The 18,070-nt window shown below is 42.0% G+C and overlaps 1 protein-coding gene across 1 annotated transcript in view; it reads left to right on the forward strand.

Moving 5' to 3' along the window:
* Positions 1–18,070, forward strand: part of LOC127943319 (sialoadhesin-like) — a 33,266-nt gene that overhangs the window by 4,439 nt on the left and 10,757 nt on the right. The window contains exon 6 of the mRNA XM_052539689.1: positions 17,615–17,896. Within this exon, the coding sequence (XP_052395649.1) occupies positions 17,615–17,896 (282 nt within the window). The remainder of the gene's footprint in view (positions 1–17,614; positions 17,897–18,070) is intronic.

Genomic DNA, 18,070 nt, shown 5'->3' on the forward strand with positions numbered 1-18,070 from the left:
CAAGATCCAGAGCAGCTCACCCGCGCATCACACGCGCGTCGCCGGTACCACGCTCACGCACTGGGCCATGCAAGTATCGTTTTCTATGGAGATTTAAATGCTGCTTTAAAGTGTTGCTATGATTTGAGTTGTGTTGGCTGCTAAGATTTACTGACTGTGATTTCCATACCTGAGCTCCTTATGCGATCTCATTCTATTTTCTCTCTCTCTCTCTCTTTTATTTGGATTCCGTTATGTCTTGTAAAGTTTACTGTCTGTATTGTCGTACGCATATTTACTCTGTGTGATTTGTAGTTTCCATGTATTATTAGTCAATTATTAAAAAACCATATATCCATGATTGGCTTGGACTCCACCCCACTCACATTAAGAGTCACTGAAAGGTCTGATCTTTAGCTACAAGCTTTAAATTTAGAAACTAAATTTATCATAAGGATAGGATAATGTTTTCATGGCCAGAGAATATTTTTCCTTGAATTATAAGAAGTGATAACTTTATTGAAAATTGATAGGTCAATCTGGTTTGCTGGACAAACCACTGTTTGATTTGCAGTAATTTACAGTAAGAGATATCACAACAATTGATATGAAGAATGGAATATTGACATATTAATGAGTAAATTAGAGTACCCTGTGATTATTTTATTGGTATAGGCAATTGAGCTATTTTTCATAATCAATAAAATTTAATGTAACTGTCATCTGAGATATATATTAATCATATTCCTGATTAATTATTCAAATTCCCTATATATCATTTGAGTTAATTATTCTGTAAAACTCATTGTTGTTACATTTTGGTGGAGATAACGCGGGCATTTCAAACGTCGTTTTGTCAGCAATCAATCTGTGTATATGGTTTTTAATAATTTCTGCACGTGCGCTATGAAATTATGTAATGTTACTTGTGAGATAAGTCGCAAGACGCCAACTCACTTATAACTGACTGAGGCAAAAAGCTGGTCAGTCAGCACGTTAGGTATTTATAGAAACTTAACAGTATAGTCACTGTTAATTTTAATGAAAGTAAACTGCAGTATAATGTTAAAAAGTATCCTGTTAAGAAAGACCAAAATCTTTTTACAGTGAGAACATTTTAATATGAATAATTAAAAGATGAGGAAATCTTTTATTAGTTGCAACATGTAAATCTGAACATGAGCGATGTTCCTCTGATTCAGTTAAAAAGGCCTTGCTTATTAAATATCGTTATTGAATTTGTGGTGAACCACAGTGATATTCAAAAATAAAACGGTAAAAACTCCTGGTCTAAAATTGGCTTAGCTACCCGATTTTTAAACCTAAAACATTTAAATCATAAGTGCTATTTTGATAAATGTCTATTGGAGTCAACAGATGGAAAATTCCTGTTTTGTTACATTTGTGTTTTGGAAGTGAACGGATCCTTCCTTCACCCTATGTTTAATATAGCACCACAGAATCAAAACTTTCTGTTTGTTACTTGTGATTTTTGATGCAGAAAATCAGCCTGACGAACGATCGGATAATTTCTAAGTCATATTGAAATTGTAATTCCGCTATCTAAACACCAGAGGGAATGCGTGGTTTAGAAATTTCAGGTTACTCCCTGCTTTCTGATTCCAGCTTGCATGAGTGCAAATTCGCCATCCCGTGGCCGTTTCAGATAATGCGCTCTAATTGCTAATCTAGTTCCCCTTGAGGTATTGAATTAGCTGTTTAAATTCTTTATAATTATTTGCATTTACAGCTTTGCTCGTGCGAATATTATTACAGGGAAACAAAAGAATTTCCCTGCCTTTGACTGTTTACATTTACTTTGAGTTTGGTTCAAACATGATTTGAATTAAAATGTAACTGTTTAATAGTGGAAATCCAGATGTTTCAGGTCAACTACTGATTGACCCACTTAGAAGGTAAGCCATCTAGTGGCAGTCTCCTGTTAAATCGACTAACAGACCTCTGTCTTTTCCATTCTGTTTTGAATTGCATGTCCACTTTTACCCTTTTTGATTAATCTCACCCTGTTTGATTAATTTCATAATTATTAATGATAACTTACAAGCTATCATGGGTTATTATAGGATATTATTCAGATTTTCATTTTAATTCTTACATGCTTATTTTAAATTTTGATTTAAACCAGTTTTGAATTTTTAATTTGAATTAAGTTTTCTGCTCAGCAGGTTAAAGACAGAGAAGCAGTAACCCCCCCCCCCCCCCCCCCCCCCCTTGTGGTGAAAACCAGCTACTCCTTCTCCCTTGTTTCATTCCTGTCTTTTATTTTGATTTTTATTATTTGTCTTCGCTCTTTTGACTTAGGTTATTTTGATAATTACCATTATTATCATAATTCCTTTGTTTTGTTTTATCATTATTAGGGAAAGCTGTTACCTTTCCTTTCTACATATATAGTTACTCAATTGATGTTAAACAAATCAAACCTTAATTAACTTTAAGTTTCCTTTGTTCATCCTTTGTGTATTTGATTGTAGAACTCCCTTGGTGATTGGACAGTCATCTCAGGTTTCCAGTGAGCAAGGCTGCCCGACCACTGGCTGCGAGTGAAACTCGGGTCCTCTTGTCTCTGTTCGTTAGCGGCACGCAGTGGAGACATCAGCAATTTTGGGCACTCCAAAGGTTGTGCTAAAAGTCACAAGCCGTTCGAGACGGCGCCACGCCAGAGTAACAGAGGACCGGGGACACTGCGGTTGAGTGTTTGGGGAGCACCGGAGAGGTTGACCAAGCCACTGGTTCCCACCTGAATGACTTCAATTCACCCAGGTGATAAAACCCATCCACTTATTATAAGCCACAGAATATTAGATATTCCCCCGGATATATTTTAAGTGTTTAACCCTTTTACTTCTTTAAGCCACACCATATTTCTAGGTTTCCTACCCAGATAGCCCACTCACCTGTTGGCCCTATCTTAAAACCTAGCAGTAGGCTTAGGCCTCCTTATTCTCACTAACACATTGTGTTTCTATTGTTTTTATCTCATTTCAAGTGTTGTTTCACTTTGATCTTTTTCTATCCTCTGTTCTGTTGTGATTTGTTTCTTTCATTTCACATAGAGACATTAACCTTGGGAGCCAACACGAAGTTAAATAGTAGAGACCACCAGCAGCCGGTGTCATCACACGACCCGCTAGGCTACTGCCTGTCAAATCTCCATTTCAGGTCCTTCGTTGACCCAAGTTAATTGGATTTTGACCCAAGTTAATTGGCTTTACTGTCTGACTGTTTGCATCAGTTAGCCCCAAAATTCTCATAAACGGCACAGCCCGTATGAATATAGCTCGTTAAACGTAGAACGAACTTGCATTGGTCTTTTTGTGTGTGTGTGCTGTGCTTCTCTCACCGACAGAGAGTCAGGATGTTCCAGGCATCCAGTCCAGCAGTCCACGGGGGCCACCTCTCGACATGGTTGAAAGCAGTGACGACCCCCTTCCTGCCCAAGGACGCAGGTAACCTGCAGCACCCAGAGCAACTAGACACCGAGCTAGAGGAACTGATGGCACGCGATCCAAACCAAAGTGACTACTACAAAGAACTCGCCAGGATCTTCGGAAGCCTAGTTCACATTCTCGTCGCCCAGACACGGCTCAGTGAATGGAGCAACATCGCGGAGGAGGCCTGGAAGGACCAGGCCCCAACCCAGAGTCATCTTGATCAGCTCCTCCTCGAGACCCAGAACCAGCTCGAGAAAGAGGACGACACAGATCCAGAGCTACAGAAAGGAGTTGAAAGACTTCACAATGCCCTGCAAGATCTTCGCCTCGACACAGACCAAAAAGAACAGCTGGAGAGAGAAGCCAGAAAAGAACTCAACAAAAAATCTCCAGTAAGGTGACGCTCTCCTAAAAAGAGCAGAGACTGAACTGAAAGAAAGAGACTGTAAAACCTGGGCCTGCAAAACACACTTGCAAGCGGCCCGAGCTAAATTCAACAAGCTTATTCTGCAGAGAGACAAGCTCCAAGATGAACTTGACACTGTTCACACAGAACTGAGACAATCTCACAGATTACAGAGTGGCTGCATCGGAGAAACGCACACCACAAAGTTTCTCCCGGCCCGTCCCTCCAACCCTTTCAGCCAAGAACCCAGAGCTGAAAAGGGGGGTGTAAGCTCACTTCGAAGGAAATCACCAGCCAGCTTACAAGAACATCTGTCAACAACGGAGGGGAGAGAACCCTTCCAGAGAACGCATGTCACCAAACCCCGCACTGCTCACAGAGAACTTCACAAGCTAGCCAGAAGCATCTCTACATTCAATCCAGATCCTGCAGGAGGACATGACGTTCATGCTTCTTTACAAGCCATTGACTTTCATTTGCAAACTGTCGCTAACGTGACAGATGTGAACACATTGTACCTGTTAAAAATCACGTCCAGCCGTGATGTGCAGTATTTTCTGGATCGTCAACCAGAGACTGTCAAAGTGTACTACCAGCAACTGCTACAGGCTTTGATTCTTGAATTCTCTGATCCAAACTCCGACCATGGGCTCCTTATTGTTATGGACCTCAAACAGGGCCGATTTGAAAACCCACAGACTTTCTGTAGTCAGCTACGAAAAGCCTACTTTGGAGCATGCAACGAACCAGGTATGGAACAGGATGTCAACTTAAAAACTCTGTTCCTCATAAACCTACATGCCAGTTGGAGTTTTCATCTCCCAGCGTGTCCATGTAACAGGACTACACAAGAGTTACGGAACTTAGCCCACAAAGCTTGCACCAAGCAAAAGACTATTTGTGAAAAAACTGTGAAAAACCCTAAAGTCTCTGTCTCTGAGCACTGCTTGGAGCTAACCCTAGATGGTGCCCTACAACACCACAGTCACAGACATTTTTATAGAGAGTCAATACCGTTCCAAGCCAGCAGAGGGCAACACAATCGTGGTGGTGCTCATCCAATGCACCAGAGCGAGCGATTCCTACCATCCAGGACACAAAGCCCAAACATCCGGCAGTGGAACCACTCTCGACATGACACTGGTAAGCTCAATCCTGAGCCCACGTCAGAAAAACACAATGCAGCCACGTCTGAGACAGCAGAGATCCTGAGGGTGCTGAAAGATCTTCTACAGACCACAGAGCTAACTGTCACAGCACAAAGTGACAACAACACCCAAGCTCCACAGCTGACAGCTGCACACCCTGAACGAGACAGCACAGGTCCTCACACCAGGTACCACAAACACAAGGTACCAGAAAATGCTGTTTTGACTACCTACCTTCGCAGCGAGCTACACAAGACCGGTCCTCACCACCCACCGATCGTCACACCTGCCCTGATGCCAACATTCCTGGGCAGCCTTGTCAAAAAGGGGGTGGGCCGAAAATGAGTCAACAGGGAAGACCTGATCCACACAGGATAAAACCTGACGGTGATCTCATCTCACCTTTTCAAAAGACTCCAATTTGAAGCTAAGAGACAAGATCGAACTCTTACACCTCAAACTTATGAACTGAATGTACAGGCGTACAGAATGACATCCGGTTTGAACAGGTTGTTTCCATTCACCTGACATTTGTTCTGATGAGTCTAATACATCCCATGTATGTCCCACCAATGAACACTCATACATCTCTCATCGACAAAGACCTGCTAGAATACTTTGCTCAAGTGCGAGAACCTCTTTCTCTCCAGCCACACAGGTTGCTAGAGCCAGACTGTCAGGTCACAGAGGTCACGGGAACTCCCACAGAACCAGACGGTCAGGTCACAGAGGTCACGGGAACCCCAGCAGCCAGCCATTAGTACAACGCCCTAATGACAGGCTCACGTTCATGCCTCTGTACCTTAGTCAACAAACAGGGTACGGTGGTCCCAGCTTACACCAAAGGGGTCGCTGTTCGGCTCAACCTGCAATGTGGTCAAACCTTACACCACACGCTGGGTTTCTTCCAATCCTCACCTGAATGTGTGGAACTAGGACTCACATTTGCAAACAACAAGCATGTCAAACACCAACACCTGTTTCAGCAATGTGATAACATCACAAAAACACACAATGTGATCGTGTACTGGAAGAAGGTAAAAGGACACTCAAAGTTACCAAGTCTAGACAAGGACTTTAAAGATCACACTGACACCCTTGCCAAAACTGGCACACTAAACAACATTCTGTGGTCACTCCCAACCCACCCACCCACATTCAAGGTTGAAGTGATTACACACAGCATAAGAACTTTACTAGCTAAACTGCCTACCTCAGAATCGCTTACGCTGGCTCCGTTGTCTACACAGACCAACATAGCAGACATGCGTGCTTCTGAAACCTCGATAATGACTTTGCTTTACCACCTCTCAAACCCTGGCAACCAGTCTGCAGTCACTGACAACCAAAGCCCCAGACCACTGCATGATACACAAACCATGCTGCGTGCACAGAACAATATTGTGGGTTGTGCACCGTCTGACATCACAATGCCAGGGCTTGTAATGCCACGGAGCAAAAGGGGGATAATGCCAATATATTTCCATGACGCAGCATGTGCTGCACCACGCAGCACCAGAGCCACTGACAAAACACTGAGGCAAGCGTCATGCCAGCAGCAAGATGTGGCAAAACATGGGCGAGGGCGAGCTAAACCCAGTCGCCGCCCACGAAGCAAAGAGACTGCCCTGTCCAACCAAAGACAGGCCTTGTTTGTTTCTTTCTCTCTCTCTCTCCCTATTATCTGTACCAGGATGCTGCTGTGGTTTGCCGTGCCGTGCTGTCAGCCAAAGAGAGGACAGCTGCCACAGACAAAACCGCTAAGACTCCTGACCACCGATGACAGGGCACACTACCCCAGCACTGTAACCGAATACAGCTGTACAAGGTTCCGATGGAGAGAGGACTCCCTCACTCACACTGAGGCCGATGTCAAACACATGTTCAGCCAACATGAGAAAGTGACTGTTACACAAATGGAGTTAAGTGGACACCACCACCGCTCCAAACAGTTCCCGGGAGCTTTGCTTAGAGCCGCTGCTGCCGCCAGAATGTTTAACATTGTTATGTCCAGTGTCAATGCAGCGAACCAGACCGTAAACTCCTTGAAACCACTGTTTACTGTCTTCCAGAAGGACTTTACCCAGACTCAGCTGTTTACAGCGTTAACAACAGACATGCTGTGGGAGGTTAGCTCTCCAATGACAGCCTAACCACGAGTAAAACCCCACCATACATGACACCCTTAAGCCTTGTGTTAACTGTGCTGTCTTACGCCATCACCATGCCAGCTGACCTGCTACAAATACACCTGGCCAACTCTCTGTATAGCGCCTTCCTACGGCACGTCAACCCCAAACAGAGAGAAGTGAACATGCTCCTGTACCAACCCATCAGCGAGTCAAGCCAAGTCTACAGACCTAAAGACATTGTCAGTGTCAGGATGTGGAAAAGCAACACCCACACCAAAACACACATTCCAAATGTGGTGGCCTACCACGACAGCGACACACAGCTGTACCTGGCCCCAAACATGCACATGTGTACTTTGTCCAAAGACATTCATTATCTCTGCCTTAGCAAACCCTTCCTCAGACACAACTCTGAAGGAATCTGCGAGCTGCAACCCTGGGTCAGCGATACGCGCTGCCCTGCCGAAGCCAAGCCTCGTACACAAGTCACAGAAACGCAAGCAGAGATTGTGGGTAACAGATGGCTCGTCAACACTCCTGTGCTCTCAGCTACGCTGACCTACAACCAGCATGACACCGCCACCCGTGCCAACCTGCTTGACCAAGTACTGAAAGGTACCACCCAACACATTGACATTACTCCTGTCGACACAGCCCTCCAAGCACAGCCTCGACAGCCCGTTCTGAACCTGTCATCTGCGGTCCGAGTCTGGACTGCTCCCGACACTGCACGGTGCATCTCCACCGTCATTGGTCCCGCCCTGACTCTTGGCGTGACCTTCATCCTATACAGGATACTCAACAAGATGCAAACCTCTACAGCCAAACTCACGACAACTGTGGCTGGAGGTCTCCGATGGAATCCCCGGAAAGGGGGTGCCAAGTCAAAGACCACACCGAACCTCATCAAGCTGAGTCCTCAGCTTCAGGAACCACCTGCCATCATGACCCACCTGCTACATGACCATCACGATTCACCTGTCATCTGCCCATCCTGATGATTGCCGTCCAATGATGTCCACACAGGGACTTCATCTGACGAAAGGGGGAGGTGTAAGAGATATGCAGGTCATCAATTCATGGGTTAAATTCAGGCATACAAATTAAAGCCTGTTTGCACTAAATGCCTGGCCTGGCGCCAGCCTGGCTGGACTTAAATTATTTTACGATACCCATGCGAGCCTCAAAGGAGACCTGAAACCCCCCCCCCCCAAATTCCTCAACACTGGAGACAAAGGAAACCTTTCGTATAAGTTCCTTACTTTCATCATTTTATTAATAATATTGATTTTTGAATATGGTTTGTGTGTACCATGGTTAATCCTTGTTATGCGAGGATTATAATTTTTCTAGCTTATAAATTGGAATGGTTTCTCCCCACTTTAACTCTCTCAAAGAGAGACATGTTCTGCAACCCCCACACTCCTTGGCAGCTCGTAAAATTTTACGACCACACAGGACCACAGGTCAGGAAATCTAATCCTTACAAAAGAATGGTAAAATGTACTCAAATGTAGTCTTAATGGATATAGTATTGTTTTTGCGGTACATTAGTGGTTTCCCATATAAATCGGGACTATCTGCAGTGTTATCATGTGTTAATCAAATCTTTAAATGTGTGTAATTCTGCATTTGAATGTAACTTCATGTTTTGATCATTTATATATATTATTTTTGGTATCTGTGTAATCGTCATGCTTTGACAGACCCATTTATCTAGAGCAAAGTAATGAAAAATTTATTTAATCTGGAATTACGAACTTGCTAGAATATCCCTGATGAAATCGGACAACCACTAAATCACTAGGGGGTTGTTTTCTACAGAGACAAAGGAACTTTTTCCCGCTGCAGATCGCGGACGTTCATTGGTGGTTCACGCGAACAGAGGTGGGAACCATCTCAATCTATAAGAGTCGGCCGAACAAGGCCCGCCTCCTCTCTTCTCTTCTTCTCGTTCTTGGTTCTCGGACACGCTGCTCTCCTGTGCGACCCTCGTCGCTCCCGCGAGTCCCTCGGTGCGGCCCATCGCCTGGTCTCTTCTTACGCTGACTCACTTCAAACTCACACATACGCCAAGATCCAGAGCAGCTCACCCGCGCATCACACGCGCGTCGACGGTACCACGCTCACCCACTGGGCCACGCAAATTTACTCTGTGTGATTTGTAGTTTCCATGTATTATTAGTCAATTATTAAAAAACCATATATCCATGATTGGCTTGGACTCCACCCCACTCACATTACGAGTCACTGAAAGGTCTGATCTTTAGCTACAAGCTTTAAATTTAGAAACTAAATTTATCATAAGGATAGGATAATGTTTTCATGGCCAGAGAATATTTTTCCTTGAATTATAAGAAGTGATAACTTTATTGAAAATTGATAGGTCAATCTGGTTTGCTGGACAAACCACTGTTTGATTTGCAGTAATTTACAGTAAGAGATATCACAACAATTGATATGAAGAATGGAATATTGACATATTAATGAGTAAATTACAGTGCCCTGTGATTATTTTATTGGTATAGGCAATTTAGCTATTTTTCATAATCAATAAAATTTAATGTAACTGTCATCTGAGATATATATTAATCATATTCCTGATTAATTATTCAAATTCCCTACATATCATTTGAGTTAATTATTCTGTAAAACTCATTGTTGTTACAGGCTTTCTACCAGTAACATTCCTCTGCGTTCCGTTTCTAATAAATTAGCTCCCAAATTTATTGGCCCATTTACTATCACCAAGATCATTAGTCCGGTGACAGTCCGCCTCAAACTACCTCCTGCGTACAAGAGGATACACCCCGCCTTTCATGTGTCCAAAATTAAACCAGTGTTTTATGCACGTATTAATCCGCCTACTCCGGTTCCCCCGCCACCGCGTCTTGTAGATGGGGAACCAACTTATTCGGTAAATCGTATTCTGGACTCGAGACGGGGGTGACGAGGATTCCAGTACCTGGTGGATCTGTGACGGCTGGGTGAATGAAGGACTGGAAACAATAGCGAGTTAGAATATTTAATAAAAGTAAATAAACAAACAGGATTACAAAGACGATGCTGGGAAGACGACAATCCAAGATGGTGGTGAGGAATCCGGATGATGATGGTGAGAAGGCAGCAGGAGAAGATAGCTCAGGGATGTGGGGAATAGAGCCGAAGGTAAGTCTTTGTGGCTGAGTGAAAGTGCGGAGAGTGGATGAGGTTCCGGGGACATCCAAACGCAAAACAACACTAAAGCCAACAGACAGGGGAAACGACATTAAACAACGATCTCACAAACACAAGACGTAAGACAACCATTATATAGAGAGTGATGAGTGACAGCTGTTGCTGATGACAATTAACGGAGACGCCTTCAAACTAATCAGTGCAGACGCAAAACACACAGACTTCACCACAAAGTGCAAAACCCAGAGATCACGGTTTACCAACCATGACAGTAGGTTTTTGTTATTATAGTGTACCTATTCAGTACCTCAGTGTAGGTATAGGAGAATAATATGGAACGTTTTGGGAATAAAGATATAACAACCTGTAAAATTACTCATCATTTATACAGTATTTTGAAACCTATTCTAATATTACAAGGAATGTATGGACTATTTATGGATATTGGTTTGGAAAGACAATATACTTTTTATAATTTTATATTGATATTTTATTATAGGCCTAGGTATTTTTAACCATTCTGTTATTAAAGGATACATGATAGAGACTGAACAATAAAACTGGACATCTAGTGAAATGAGTAAATGAGTTTCTGCTATGATTTATAATTCACGAGTCTACTGACCTTATGAAAGCTTATTCGCCAATCTCAGCAACTTCACACGAGCAGCTACATAACAAAACTATCACCAAATAACTGTGTATGATATATCATCAAGCTTCAATCTAGTTTAAAACAAGCTTACCTCTTTCCAGCTGTTCACAGAAAAATACATGATACAACATTTATATTTCAGTGGATGTATACTGTGATGTTTTATAGCAAACAAATAATAAATAAAATAATAATAATAACAATAAAAAAGTAGAGGGTTTAATTTGATTAAATTAAAACTAGTGCAATATTTTTCTCTGTAATTACTGTGCAAATATACACTTGTTCTTGTCTAAATCCACCTTGTTCCCCTTTTATTCCCCAAACTTAGCATATTGATCCCTTATACATGAACAGAGGTTTGAATAGTTATAAAAAAATTATACTGTACAGTAAATTCTGTAATTGGTGATTCTATTGTACGGAACATGAATATAGAGACACCAGCCACCACAGTCAAATGTTTACTGGGAGCCAGAGCGCCTGACATCTTGGCAAATTTAAAACTGCTGGCTAATGCTAAATGTAAATACAGTAAGATTTTAATTCATGCCGGTGCTAATGATGTTCAACTTCGCCAGTCGGAGTTCACTAAAAATAACATTAAAGAGGTGTGTGAACTTGCAAGCACGATGTCAGACACTGTAATATGCTCTGGTCCCCTCCCTGCTTAATGTGGGGACGAGATGCATAGCAGATTGTCATCACTCAATGGCTGGATGTCTAAGTGGTGCCCACAGAATAACATAGGTTTCATAGACAATTGGACAAGCTTTTGGGGCAGACCTGACCTGTTGAAAAGAGATGGTCTTCATCCCTCCTGGGGTGGCGCCACTCTTCTCTCTAGAAATATGGCAAATAGTCTTATTGTTTATACTTGACTAACTGGGGCCCAGGTCAGGAAGCAGACAGACTGGCTAAACCGACCGTCTGCTAGCTGCCACACGTCATAGAGGTCAGCTAATTCTCAGCACATAGAGACTCTTTCACCTAGATATCACACTATAGAGACTGTGTCTGTTCCCCGAACTAGAAAATACAAAAAACGTCCAAACCAAGTTAAGATTAACAATTTAATTGAGGTTCAACAAATAAAAAAACAGATGCAATATGGATAAACAAATGATAAAGCTTGGCTTATTGAATATCAGATCCCTTTCTACGAAAACACTTTTTGTAAATAATATGAACACTGATCATGATATAGATGTGCTCTGTTTGACAGAAACCTAGCTAAAACCTGATGATTACATTATTTTAAATGAGTCCACCCCCCAAGATTACTGTTATAGACATGAGCCGCGTCTAAAAGGCAAAGGGGGAGGTGTTGCTTCAATTTATAACAACGTTTTCAGGATTTCTTAGAGGGCAGGCTTCAGGTATAACTCGTTTGAAGTAATGGTGCTTCATATAACATTATCCAGAGAAACAAATGTTAATGATAAATCCCCTGTTATGTTTGTACTGGCTACTGTATACTGGCCACCAGGGCACCATACAGACTTTATTAAAGAGTTTGGTGATTTGCATTCAAGTTTTTCTGGCTGCAGATAAAGGTTTAATAGTTGGTAATTTTAATATACATGTTGATAATGAAAAAGATGTATTGGGATCAGCATTTATAGACATTCTGAACTCTATTGGGGTTAGACAACACGTTTCAGGACCTACTCATTGTTGGAATCATACTCTAGATTTAATACTGTTCACATGGAATTGATGTTGATAGTGTTGAAATTATGCAGCCAAGTGATGATATCTCAGATCATTATTTAGTTCTGTGCAAACTTCATATAGCCAAAATTGTAAATTCTACTTCTTGTTACAAGTATGGTAGAACCATCACTTCTACCACAAAAGACTGCTTTTTAAGTTATCTGTGACGGTGGGTCGCAGATAACTTAAAAATAAGTCGGCTGAATAATACGTGCATAAAACATTGGTTTAATTTTGGACACATGAAAGGCGGGGTGTATCCTCTTGTACGCAGGAGGTAGTTTGAGGCGGACTGTCACTGGACTGATGATCTTGGTGATAGTAAACGAGCCAATAAATTTGGGAGCTAATTTATTAGAAACGGAACACAAGAGGAATGTTACTAGTAGAAAGCCACACCTTTTGACCCACGACATAAACGGGAGGCTTTGACTGGTGGCGATCGGTCTTGGCCTTAGTACGCTCCCTCATCCGGAGCAGAGTCTCGCGGGCTCTGGTCCAGGTGCGGTGGCACCTCTGGACAAACGCGAGAGCTTCTCCCAGTCAGATTCCAGACTGGGAGAAGCAGCACGGGACTGAAAACTTCTTTCAGGTCCAGATACTGTACGGGCACGTTTGGCAAAACCACGTTCTCCTTCTGAAAGACAGAAACAGGGACAACAGGACAAGCAGAAACCAGACAAGACTCATGACAACTTTCACTCCACAATGTGACAGTGTTAGAACCCCATTCCACTCGAGGATTATGTTTGGTTAACCAGGGGTGACCTAACACAATGGGAGCAACAGGGGAGTCCATGAGAAAAAAGGATATGGTTTTGCGATGGTTTCCAGATGTGAGCAGTGTGATGGGTTCTGGCCGTTGAGTGTGGTGACTTGGATGGGGAGAGACACAGGAAGGACAGGAATGTTCAAGTGATGTGCAAGTGAAGAATCAATTAAATTTCCTTCGGCTCCGGAGTCCAGAAGGGCGTGACATTCGTGAGATTGATTACTCCACCGCAGTTTCACCGGAAGGAGGGTCGATGATATAATTGAGGACTTCCCAGCGGAGATCCCACCCGATAGCAGCCTCAAGTTTACTACCGGGCTGGCTCTTTTGACCGGGCATGAGCAGATGTTATGAGTTGAGTCTCCGCAGTGTAAGCATAGTCCTTGGGACCTCTGCTGTTCCCTCTCCCTCCGGGACAGCCGAGCTCTACCCACCTGCATGGGCTCGTTCTCTCGACTCGAGCGCCCCCTGGCAGGAGAGATGGTAGAGCGTGTAGGACTGCGAGTTAAGTTTTTAATGAAAGTAAACAAACAAACAAACATGAGGGAACAATGAGGCTGAGAAGACGACAATCCAAGATGGCGGTGAGAAGGCAGCAGGAGAGGATGGCAAAGGAACTGCGGTGAATAGAGCCGAAGGTAAGTGTTTGTAGCTGAGTGGAAGTGCGTAGAGTGGGTGATGTTCTGGGAAAACACAGACATCCAACGCAGACAACACTGAAGCCGACAAACAGGGTAAACGACATTAAACAACGTTCTCACAAACACAAGATGTGAGACAAGCCAATATATAGGAGATGAGTAATGAGTGACAGCTGTTGCTGATGACAATTAACGGAGACGCCCAAAAACGAATCAGTGCAAATGCGAAACACACAGACTTTACCACAAAGTGCAAACACCCAGAGATCACGGTTTACCTACCGTGACATTATCTACCTGATGTATTTAAATTCCTTAGCATATCCAAAACCTCAGCACAACTTGATGATGTAACAAAAGCTATGGACTCTCTCTTTTCTAGCACTTTAAATACAGTTGCTCCTTCACGCTTAAGGAAGGTTAAGGAAAACAGTTCGACACCATGGTATAATGAGCATACTCGCACCCTAAAGAGAGCAGCCCGAAAAATGGAGCGCAGCTGGAAGAAAACAAAACTACAGGTATTTCGTATTGCTTGGCGGGAAAGTAACCTATCCTACAGAAAAGCATTAAAGACTGCTAGATCCGATTACTTTTCTTCTCTTTTAGAAGAAAACAAACATAATCCCAGGTATTTATTCAATACAGTGGCTAAATTAACGAAAAAAATAAAGCCTCAAGTTTTGACAATTCCCAACACCACAGCAGTAATGAATTTATGAACTACTTTACTTCTAAAATGGATACTATTAGAGATAAACTTGCAACCATTCAGCCATCAGCTACATTATCGCATCAGACAGTGCACTATAGACCCCCTGAGGAACAGTTCCACTCATTCTCTACTATAGGAGAGGAAGAATTGTATAAACTTGTTAAATCATCCAAACCAACAACATGTATGTTAGACCCTATACCATCTAAGCTCCTAAAAGAGGTGCTTCCAGAAGTCATAGATCCTCTTCTGACTATTATAAATTCCTCATTGTCATTATGATATGTCCCCAAAACCTTCAAACTGGCTGTTATTAAGCCTCTCATCAAAAAAACACAACTTGACCCCAAATAACTAATTAATTATAGACCAATCTAGAATCTCCCTTTTCTGTCCAAGATACTAGAAAAGGTGGTATCCTCACAATTATATTCCTTCTTAGAGAAAAATGGTATATGTGAGGATTTCCAGTCAGGATTTAGACCATATCATAGTACTGAGACTGCTCTCCTTAGAGTTATAAATTATCTGCTCTTATCATCTGATCATGGGTGTATCTCTCTATTAGTTTTATTGGATCTTAGTGCTGCATTTGAATCAATTGACCACAACATTCTTATGCATAGATGTGAACACTTTGTTGGCATTAATGGAAGTGCATTAGCATGGTTTAAATCATACTTATATGACCCCAATCAGTTCGTAGTAGTGAATGAAGATGTATCATATCGATCACAAGTGCAGTGTGGAGTACTTCAAGGCTCAGTACTAGGGCTGCAACTCTTCACGCTTTATATGTTACCCTTGGGAGATCTCATCAGGAAACATTGTGTTAGCTTTCACTGTTATGCTGATGATACTCAGCTCTTTATTTCTCCGTGGCCCGGTCAAACACACCAATTTGAGAAACTAATTGAATGCATAGTCGATAAAAAAAACTGGATGACGAGTAATTTCTTACTGCTTAAAACTCTGCTCGTAATAACCTAGAACACTGTCTAAGACTTGATGGTTACTCTGTCAGTTCTTCGTGATCAGTTAGGAGCCTAGGTGTGCTATTTGATCGCAATCTTTCCTTAGAAAGCCACGTTTCTAGCATTTGTAAAACTGCATTTTTCCATCTCAAAAATATATCTAAATTACGGCCTATGCTCTCAATGTCAAATGCAGGAATGTTAATCCATGCATTTATGACTTCAAGGTTAGATTATTGTAATGCCTTATTGGGTGGTTGTTCTGCACCATTAGTAAACAAACTACAGCTAGTCAAAAATGCAGCAGCAAGAGTTCTTACTAGAACCAGGAAATGACCATAAAAGCCTGGTCCTGTAAACACTGCACTGGCTGCCTTTCAAACATCGTATAGATTTAAAAATATTGCTTATTACTTATAAAGCCCTGAATGGTTTAGCACCTCAGTATTTGAATGATCTCCTTTTACATTATACTCCTCTATGTCCGCTACGTTCTCAAAACTCAGGAAATTTGATAATACATAGAATATCAAAATCAACTGCGGGCGGCTGATCCTTTTCCTATTTGGCGCCTTAACTCTGGAATAACCTACCTAACATTGTTCGGGAGGCAGACACACTCTTGCAGTTTAAATCTAGATTAAAGACCCATCTCTTTAACCTGGCTTACACATAACATACTAACATGCTTTTAATATCCAAATCCGTTAAAGGATTTTTAGGCTGCATTAATTAGGTAAATCGGAACCAGGAACACTTCCCATAACACCCTATGTACTTGCTACATCATTAGAGGAATGGCATCTATGCTAATATTTGTCTGTTTCTCTCTTATTCCGAGGTCACTGTAGCCACCAGATCCAGTCTTTATCCAGATCAGAGGGTCACTGCAGTCACCCGGATCCAGTACGTATCCAGACCAGATGGTGGATCAGCACCTAGAAAAGACCTCTACTGCCCTGAAAGACAGCGGAGACCAGGACAACTAGAGCCCCAGATACAGATCCCCTGTAAAGACCTGGTCTCAGAGGACCGCCAGGACAAGACCACAGGAAACAGATGATTCTTCTGCACAATCTGACTTTGCTGCAGCCTGGAATTGAACTACTGGTTTCGTCTGGTCAGAGGAGAACTGGCCCCCCAACTGAGCCTGGTTTCTCCCAAAGATTTTTTCTCCATTCTGTCACCAATGGAGTTTCGGTTCCTTGCCGCTGTCGCCTCTGGCTTGCTTAGTTGGGGTCACTTCATCTATAGCGATATCGTTGACTTGATTGCAAATAAATGCACAGACACTTTTTAACTGAACAGAGATGACATCACTGAATTTAATGATGAACTGCCTTTAACTATCATTTTGCATTATTGACACACTGTTTTCCTAATGAATGTTGTACAGTTGCTTTGAGTTAATGTATTTTGTTTAAAGCGCTTTATAAATAAAGGTGACTTGACTTGACTTGAGAGAAAATAATTGCATTTATAATTTGACCTATTTAATAAACAGTGTTTTTATTGTGAAATGTTATGTCATTGACAAGACCTTGAATCTAGGTAAATTATAGGTTATTACTAAAATGACTAGTAACAGTTCATGGAGGTCTTTGTTGACTGTCACAGATGTCTTTGACTTGCTTGCTGATGGCATAATGATAAATATATAACAGTGGCATTTTGATTATGAATTTTAAATTGAAAAACTCAGTAATGACGTATAGGTTTCAGAAGTTAGAACTTTAATATTTTTCTGAAAAGCTGCTTTGAAACTATTTAGATTGTGTGAAGTGTTAGATCAATAGAAGTGTCTTGAGTTGATTTCTGAAGTGTAGTTGTAATTGTCTTCTCAGGTGTTTCTCCTCCAGTATCTCTGATCGTCAGTCCCAGCAGAACTCAACACTTCACATCTGTCTCTCTCTCTCTGAGCTGTGAGGAGCAGAGTAACTCTACTGGATGGAGAGTGAGAAGATACACAGATGTTTGGAGGTGGCTGGAAGGTTGTTCATCTCTGTGGGGATCACAAACAGGATCCACTTGTACAATTGGTAACACCATCCCAGATGACACTGGAGTGTACTGGTGTGAGTCTGAATCTGGAGAAAACAGTCATCCTGTTAATATCACTGTACACCGTGAGTCTGTGTTTTGTATTTATTCAGTTCACAAAGCCCTCAGTTTATGAATCAGATATAAATTAATAGTGATGTCAATTCATTCACCCATTCAATCTCATTCCTAAATGATAACGAGTCTGCAAAACTATTAAACCATTGCTCAACAGCTGAGTCATTAAAAAAATAAAAATC

The sequence above is a fragment of the Carassius gibelio genome, chromosome A22, assembly GCF_023724105.1.
Source record: "Carassius gibelio isolate Cgi1373 ecotype wild population from Czech Republic chromosome A22, carGib1.2-hapl.c, whole genome shotgun sequence".
Taxonomy (NCBI): Eukaryota; Metazoa; Chordata; class Actinopteri; order Cypriniformes; family Cyprinidae; genus Carassius; species Carassius gibelio.